The 9,293-nt window shown below is 44.6% G+C and overlaps 1 protein-coding gene across 1 annotated transcript in view; it reads right to left on the bottom strand.

Moving 5' to 3' along the window:
• The window catches only part of LOC102190537 (major histocompatibility complex class I-related gene protein), a 32,967-nt gene continuing 28,400 nt past the window's right edge, over positions 4,727-9,293 (bottom strand). Inside the window, exon 6 of the mRNA XM_005690943.3 lies at positions 4,727-6,936. Within this exon, the coding sequence (XP_005691000.2) occupies positions 6,896-6,936 (41 nt within the window). The 3' untranslated portion in view covers positions 4,727-6,895. The remainder of the gene's footprint in view (positions 6,937-9,293) is intronic.

Here is a 9,293-nt window from a genome sequence, read left to right as displayed (position 1 = left end):
ATACATGATCAATTCTCTTTAGCACTGTTTCCTATACTTCATAGGTGATGAGTAGGAATTGATGGAATTTGTATTTCAAGAATCTTCATTGAGTTGCCCTGGTGGCTCAGTGGTAAAGAATCTGCCTGCCAATTCAGGAGACACGGGTTCAATCCCTGGTCTGGGAAGATCCCACTTGCCACAGATCCCACTTGTGTAAAGCTGCGTGCCACAACCGCTGGGCTCGTGCTCTAGAATATGGGAGCCACAGCTACTGAGCTCGAGGTCCACAGCTACTGAAGTCCTTGTGCCCTAAAGCCTGTGCTCCACAGCGAGAGGAGCCGCCTCAGTGAGAAGCCTGCACATAGCAACTGGAGAGTAGCCCCTGCTCACCACAACTGAAGAAAAGCCCGCACAGCGAGAAAGACCAGCACAGCCAAAAGTGAATACAAGATAAATAAGCAAAGAAAATGTAAACTTGCATTATTAACTAAATACCTCCAAGTAGTTTCAGAATCCTTAATAAAAAGAAACATATTAAGTATCAGATATCTGGGTCCCCAAGATGGCTGAGTGATAGCCACAGATTTTTTTCTTTAGTCGCTAAGTCGTGGCTGACTCTCTGCGACTCTATGGACTGTAGCCCGCCAGTCTCCTCTGTCCGTGGGATTTCCTAGGCAAAACTACTGCAGTGGGTCACCATTTCCTTCTTCAGGGGATCTTTCTGACCCAGGGATTGAACCCATGGCTCCTGCACTGGCAGGCAGGTTCTTTACACTGAGCTACCAGGGAAGCCCCCGAGATGGCTGAGAACTCTTTTATCAGCACCTCTTCTTGGAACCTTCCAGAAAAAGGTGGCTGAAGGTAAGAACCTCTGAAATCTGTCCTTGTCGCTAATGTGTGTGTGTGGGAAGAGGAGTGTGGTTAGAATGTTTGGGATACCTAATCTCACAGACAAGGCAATAACAGGATAAAGTATTAAACAAAGAATGTTGATGCTGATGAAACCTTTGAAGAATTCGGATGAATCCTTGGAGTGTTCATCCTGGGCCCCTTGAATGTCACGCAATCCTGAGTGGGATATTTCCCGTCTATGACTTCATTTGTAAGATGACACTGTTCTTTTGCACCAGTACACGTGGACCAGCTAATTAAAATACTGTACTGGTTCATTCAAGAAGTATTTACTGAGTTCCTACTACATACAAGGCATCGTGCAAATGGACTGTCTAATATGACATAGAAATTTAAAAATAGATCGCCATAAATAAACTCCATGATAGGGTTATGTAAAGCCTTTCAGATAATTTTAGCCATTTGTATACACAAATAGGACTTCTAATTCTACCATTTGAATGACTTAACTTGTATTTTTCCACCATCACCCTTCCCTTCCAAACCAATTCATTCGTCTTAGTCTACAGCCAATTTCTATCCATTTTCTAATGGTAGGATTAGAGCTGTCATGTAAGATTGTGCCCTCTACAAGGACATCTCACCAAAGGGGCACACAGGGTAGAAATACTCTACGTTCTGCTGGCTAAGCCATATGACCTGGCCTTGGTCAGCATTCACCCAGAGGAAGGAAATAGTTTTCTAATTTGCACAAATGTCCCTTGTATTTTAATTGTGGCCCTCCTCAGTTGGTTCAGAGATGGAGTAAATGGACAGAGTTTAGTACTGTAATTAAATAAGATTTACAATAAAGATACATATAATGGCATAGATGGTGTCTATCTAGCCACATGGTAAATCATTCGTGTAGGTGGCTATAATTGGTGTTCTTTTTACTCAGCCAAGCCAACTATGGGGAAGCAAGAGAGAAGGAGAAGGAGGCCACAGTGAAAGCTTGGTGAGTTCCTCTGGAGCCCCAGTTTGGGCTTCTTCCTCAGCAGAGGGTCCCCATCAGCTAAATGTTTCCAGAGATCTTGTGTCCAGGGGTCTGAAGGCATATTTAACCTACTGAAAAACACCAGCATCTTCCCTCTGAACCAAAGAGAGCAGGCATCAGAAGTCTCAGTCTCTAAAGGAGAAGCTGTTGGGCAAGTATATCAATGAGCAGCTGCTTTCACCATCAGGGATGAAAGCTGGAGGCCAAAAATACCTTTCCTTGTCAGGCAAAGGTTGGGGGGATGAGCCTTATAAATGAAAAAAAACCAAGTGGTATGATTTAAAGAAAGGATTGCGGTCCCCCAAACTCCCCCAAAACCATATGCAAAATTCTGCCAGATTCATTTGACTAAACTCCTCTTATGCAGAGTTAAGGTCAGGTGGACTGCTTACGAGTCAGTCTCACTCTGGGGAGATTTTGTTTAATTATTTTGATTTCCTAAGTGCCAGCTGATTCACTGGAGCAAAACGAAATTTTGCTAGATTGAGAAGAGCTTGCAGAGGTTTGGCAGAGGTGTGCTATGGGTTAAACTGTGTATACCCCCAGTTCAAGTCCTATGCCCAGTACCTAAGAATGTGACCTTATTTGGAAATGGAGTAGTTGCTAATGTAGTTAGTTAAGATGAGGTCCTATCGGAGTAGCATGGACCCCTAATCCAGCATGACTGCTGTCCTCATAAAAAGGGAACGTTTGACGCAGAGACCCACACACAGGAAGAACACCAGTGAGGACTGGAGTCACACAGCCACAAGCCAAGGCACTACCAGCAGCTGGGAGAGAGGCCTGGCACAGACTTTTCCCTGGTGGCTTCAGAGGGAGCACAGCTCTGCCAGCACCTTAATTTTGGGCTTCTGGTCTCCAGAACAGTGAGATGGGAAATCTGTTGCTCCAGAGCCGCCCAGTCTGCAGTGGGTTGCTGTGGCAGTCATAAGACACTAATGCACTGTGGAATGGGGAGAGAGTGGTGAGACAGTGTGTGACGGGCTCTGGCTTTCCAAACAGGACCACAACCATAGCTCCCACCCACATGTTCTTCCCACAACGTGACTTTGCCAATTTTCCCATTGAGTGCTGAGGTCTGTATACCCTCCCCTTGAACCTGAACAGGATTTTGTGACTTCTTTGACTAACTAGAGCATGGCAAAGGTGACATGGTGTGGCTTCCAAGGCTAGGCCACTTCTGCCCTCATCTCTTCGGACACTTCCTCTGAGGGAAGCTAGCTGCCGTGTTAGTGGTCTTGCTGCCCTGAGGCCACCATGCTGTGAGGAAGCCCAATCTAACCCACACAGAGAGACCACATGGAGAGCCCTGGAGTCTACACAGAGAAAAAGATGCCTGACCCTCCACCCTGAGTTGCTCCAGTCCTGCACCGTTTTAATTCCAGTCACTATTTGACGGCAACCCCAAGCCAAAACTGCCTACCCAAATCCCCAACGCACAGAAACTCTGAAAGATATTAATGATGAAAACAATTGCTGTTGTTTTAAGCCACTAGGGCTTGGGATTTGTTACACAGCCTGCAGGGGTAACTGGAAGATGAAAGGACTTTGGAGAAAGGGAGCCCAAAGGGAAAGAGAGATGCAGAGATGTTACAGTGAGATCAAAGGCTAAAAGATGGCAAAAGTCCAAAAAAAGAGAGGTGGTGAAGGCATTTCAGGAAGGACAGTGGCAGCTTTTCCTCCAACAAGGGCAGTGCAGTCAAGTGGAAAACATCTGGGCTGGAAGACAAATGACCCCACACCCCTCCAGAGCTGCTGCCCACTGGCACTTTGAGCAAATGCCTTTCTCTCCCTGGAGAACGTTTTGTGAACTCATGGTGCGTGGAAGAACAGCTCACCCTGGAAATGCGGAGCTAAAGAGCAAGAATTGCCCCCCGACACACACATACCCATGCATCAATTCTGGGGCCTCCAGGCACTGTCTGACCGTGAGGGGTTGTTCTCATGTAGACTCTGCTGCTGGAAGATGCACCGACCAGCCGAGACAAGTATCTGACCACTTGGCAACCACAGTAAATGAACCCAATGACACTCCAGTTTATGCACCTACAGGGATGCTTGACCTACACGTTAGGACAAAGACCTCAGACACGGGTGATGAAAACAAGGTGGGACCACTTGGAGGGACCCTGCCCGAAAATGATCAACTGGCCTCCCTAGAGGATGACTATTCCTCAGGGCCACAACTGCGAAACCAATCTCTCCTTAGGTTAAAAACAGAGAGAAGGGGAAAAACCAAGTATGTAGTTCCTTGGAAATAAGGAATGAGCCAGAAGAACTTGAAATAGTGGGAGAGGCAGAGGAGGCCAGCTCTCTGATGGGACAGCTCCTGCGTACGACAGAGGAGCCTGGGCCAGGACAGCCTTGCCTGACTTTCACTCTGCTCTTCAAACCGCTTTCCTCCCTTCCCTCATACACTGTCATTTAAGTATGCTACATCTTGGTCTGTATGTGCTTAACAAGAAAATGTATAATAAATAGAATCTAAAAAACAAGATGAATAAGAAGAGAGCTGAACATATTTCTCATCCAGTATTCTCAACCCAAATAGTAGCCTGCCAGGCTCCTCTGTCCATGGGGATTCTGCAGGCAAGAATACTGAAGTGGGTTGCCACGCCCTCCTCCAGGGGATCTTCTCAACCCAGGGTTCAAACCCAGGTCTCCCACATTGCAGGCAGATTCTTTACTGTCTATGCTCCCAGGGAAGCCCAAGAATACTGGAGTAGATCGTCTATTCCTTTTCCAGGGGAATTTCCTGACCCAGGAATTGAACTGGGGTCTCCTGCGTTGCAGGTGGATTCTTTACCAGCTGAGTTACAAAGGATGCCCAAGTAAAGACAATCCAAAGTCAAAAGATGATTGTGGTGATAGCACAATTGTTTTTAATGTTTAATTAGATTATCAAATATTTCATAGATTCCAGTTGCTGAGCATCTGTAATCAACAAACATGAGCTAATGAAGCAAGAAGTCCAACATTATAAAAAAATAATGTAATCTTGAGCCACTTGTAAAACAAAGGTATAAAATCATCCCTTTATATTACATTTATATAACTCTCTTTATGTTATAAAATCCCCAAGGGAGAAACAGAGATGCTGCTAGTGCGTTACTGGATGTCTCCTCACTACATCCTTGCCCTTGCCTCTGCCTTCTCCTCTTCATCCATACAGACATTTTTATTACATGTTAAGTGCAGGGCAAGGCTCTGGCAACACAAAAAGGCTTTGACTATTAACATCTTTGATGAGAGTACCGTGCAGTTGGAGAGACAAGACATTTATATAGATATAGCACCTGAATCACTGTAAGTGTCCATTCAAAAATATATTAAGTCCCTAACTATTCTAATTGTAAGAAGAAACCATCCCAGAAATAAAGCTGCTCTCTTCACAGTGCAACACTGCTTAAAAGATGGTATGGAAATCGCCCATGGCAACGCTGAAAGCAAAATAAACAAACACAAATGTGCTCTTATGCAACTCAGCTGGTGCCAGGAAAGAGACGCAGGGTGGGAGCTTCATCCATGGATGGAGGTGGGGACAGTGGAGCAAGGAATCGCCCTGGCACACTGAGAATGTCTGTACCTGCGACTGTGATGATTAAAGCCGGGGGGTAAATGTCACAGTCAAGAAAGAGCAAAGGTCAAGTCTGATGTACACATTTAAAGTCAGCTGTCAAAGCTGGGTCTGTCGAAGTATTAGAGCTGAGGTGTGCTGTCAGACAGAGTTGGTGAAGTGGGACAGATAATATAGAATTGGCGGTCAACCAGAGGACCAGTGGCTACACAGGGGCAGGATGAGGGTAAGTGATGGTGAGGATTTTAAGAGGCTGGAAAGAGTAAGGAGGATCAAGGGAATCTTAATTCTCACAGTGGGATTTCTGTTTATTCCCAGTGCAGATGTATAGAGAAAAAGCACGTATATAAAGGTGAGTTGAGCCCATCTACAATAAACCTGTAGAGGAAGGGTAGAAATTAGAACTGAACCCTCTTCTGAGACATACTATCATTTTTACATTAAAAGATGGCAGTTGGGTTCATGTTTCTGTATTTCCACTGATGGTGATAATGTCTGATTATTATTTTTCTTACTTTCCCATATAAGACAGAAGGACAGATCTGACAAGGTATATTTCCAAGATGCCCAGCTGCCAGGCAGAGCTGCCATAAGAACAGGGCACTTCTGCTTCCTCTTAGGCCAGGAAAGGTGTAAAATGATCCCACCATTCACAGGCTGTTGTAGAAACTTGCTGACTGTTCTCATGGAATGGTCCCACCTGTCTGTAGGGTCACAGCCATGGCACCCACAGCTTTTGAATAGTAAACACTTTCCTGAAAGAAGAGAAAAGCCTTTTATGATATAGTGAGGTGCCCGTCATTGGTGGAATTCAAGCGGAGGCTAGATGCTCAAGGCAAAGGCACTGGAGAAAACATTTCTGGCCTTGGATTAAAGATTTCTCCCAGCCTTGAGGTTCTCTAATCTACCTGTAAACCACTGTTGACAAATGGGATGTAAGGAAACGTTGTGTCAGAAGAGCAGCCATATTTAGAGGAAATGTGATAAAGGATACTAGTGGTAAAGAACCCGCCTGCCAATGCAGGAGATGTAAGAGAGGTGGGTTCAATCCCTGGGTGGGGAAAATCCCCTGGAGGAGGGCAGGGCAACCCACTCCAGTGTTCTTGCCTGGAGAATCCCATGCACAGAGGAGCCAGGCAGGCTATAATCCATAGGATGGCAAAGAGTCAGACACGACTGAAGCAACTTAGTATGCACATTCTAAAAGATTCCATCGAAAGAGCCTGATACCTGACAGTCTTTTTAGAGCCAAAGGACAAATAACATTTTGTAGCTCCTATTTTTCTGCCATGTGTACAAATGTACATAGATTACAAATGCATAGTCCTGCAACATCTGTGTCTCTTGCAGCTGTGATCAAGAGCTTTGAGTGCTAGACTTGAGTCCATATGGGAAAGAGGAGGCCATGGTTCCTAGAGAAGAGACAGCTGGAAAACAGCCATCTCCCATCAGTGATCTGGTGTAGAAAGGTAGATGACTTTGTTTTTCCCTGAAAGAAAAAAGAGTTTGTAGTTAGATATGTGTGTGTTTTTCTTATAGCTCAAAAATAAATTATACAGTGCTCAGTAAACTCTGAGATTCAAGGGATTAGATCTGATAGACAGAGTACCTGAAGAACTATGGACGGAGGTTCGTGCCATTGTACAGGAGACAAGGATCAAGACCATCCCCATGGAAAAGAAATGCAAAAAGGCAAAATGGTTGTCTGAGGAGGCCTTACAAATAGCTGTGAAAAGAAGAGAAGCAAAAGGCAAAGGAGAAAAGGAAAGATATTCCCATTGGAATGCAGACTTTCAAAGAATAGCAAGCAAAGAAAGCCTTCCTCAGTGATCAATGCAAATAGAGGAACACAATAGAGATTTCTTTAAGAAAATCAGAGATACCAAGGGAATATTTCATGCAAAGGTGGGCACAATAAAGGACAGAAATGGTACGGAACTAACAGAAGCAAAAGATATTAAGAAGACGTGGCAGGAATACACAGAAGAACTATACAAAAAAGATCTTCACGACCCAGATAATCATGATGGTGTGATCACTCACATAGAGCCAGACATCCTGGAATGTGAAGTCAAGTGGGCCTTAGGAAGCATCACTACGAACAAAGCTAGTGGAGGTGATGGAGTTTCAGTTGAGCTATTTCAAATCCTAAAAGAGGATGCTGTGAAAGTGCTACACTCAATATGCCAGCAAGTTTGGAAAACTCAGCAGTGGCCATAGGACTGGAAAAGGTCCGTTTTCATTCCAGTCCCAAAGAAAGGCAATGCCAAAGAATGCTCAAACTACCACACAATTATACTCATTTCACATGCTAGCAAAGTAATGCTCAAAATTCTCCAAGCCAGGCTTCAATAGTACGTGAATTGTAAACTTCCAGATGTTCAAGCTGGATTTAGAAAAGGCAGGATTTAGAAAAGATTTAGAAAAGGCAGAGATCAAATTGCCAACATCAGTTGGATCACAGAAAAAGCAAGAGAGTTCCAGAAAAAACATTTCAGTTCAGTTCAGTTCAGTCGCTCAGTTGTGTCCGACTCTTTGCGACCCCATGAATTGCAGCACGCCAGGCCTCCCTGTCCATCACCAACTCCCGGAGTTCACTCAGACTCACGTCCATTGAGTCAGTGATGCCATCCAGCCATCTCATCCTCTGTCATCCCTTTCTTCTCCTGCCCCCAATCCCTCCCAGCATCAGAGTCTTTTCCAATGAGTCAACTCGAAAAAACATTTACTTCTGCTTTATTGACTACGCCAATGGCTTTGACTGTGTGGATCACAACAAACTGTAGAAAATTCTTAAAGAGATGGGAATACCAGACCACCTGACTTGCCTCCTGAGAAATCTGTATGCAGGTCAAGAAGCAACAGTTAGAACTGGACATGGAACAACACTGGTTCCAAATTGGGAAAGGAGTTCATCAAGGCTGTATATTGTCACCCTGCTTATTTAACTTATATGCAGAGTACATCATGAGAAATGGATGAAGCACAAGTTGGAATCAAGATTGCTGGGAGAAATATCAATAACCTCAGATATGCAGATGACACCACCCTTATGGCAGAAAGTGAAGAGGAACTAAAGAGCCACTTGATGAAAGTGAAAGACGAGAGTGAAAAGTTGGCTTAAAACTCAGCATTCAGAAAACTAAGATCATGGCATCTGGTCCTATCACTTCATGGCAAATAGATGGGGAAACAGTGGAAACAGTGAGAGACTTTATTTGAAGGGGGGCTCCAAAATCACTGCAGATGGTGATTGCAGCCATGAAATTAAGCAATGCTTGCTCCTTGGAAGAAAAGCTATGATCAACCTAGACCGCATATTAAGAAGCAGAGACATTATTTTGCCAACAAAGGTCCATTTAGTCAAAGCTATGGTTTTTCCAGTAGTCATGTATGGATGTTGTTGGACTATAAAGAAAGCTGAGTGCCGAAGAGTTGATGCTTTTGAACTGTGGTATTCGAGAAGACTCTTGAGAGTCCCTTGGACTGCAAGGACATCCAACCAGTCCATCCTAAAAAAAATCAGTCCTGAATATTCATTGGAAGGACTGATGCTGAAGCTGAATCTCCAGTACTTTGGCCACCTGATGGAAAGAACTGGCTTGTTGGAAAAGACCTGATGCTGGAAAGATTGAAGGCAGGAGGAGAAGGGGACAACAGAGGATGAGATGGCTGGATGGCATCACCAACTTAATGGACATGAGATTGAGTAAGCTCTGCGAGTTGGTGACAGATGGGGCGGCTTGGCGTGCTTCAGTCCATGGGGTCGCAACGAGTCAGGCACGACTGAGCAACTGAACTGAACTGAACTGAACTGAAACTCTGAGAAACATTTTTAGCTCACTT

The sequence above is a fragment of the Capra hircus genome, chromosome 16, assembly GCF_001704415.2.
Source record: "Capra hircus breed San Clemente chromosome 16, ASM170441v1, whole genome shotgun sequence".
Taxonomy (NCBI): Eukaryota; Metazoa; Chordata; class Mammalia; order Artiodactyla; family Bovidae; genus Capra; species Capra hircus.
Note: the sequence above shows the minus strand (reverse complement) of the source record. Positions and strands in the feature narration are given on the sequence as shown.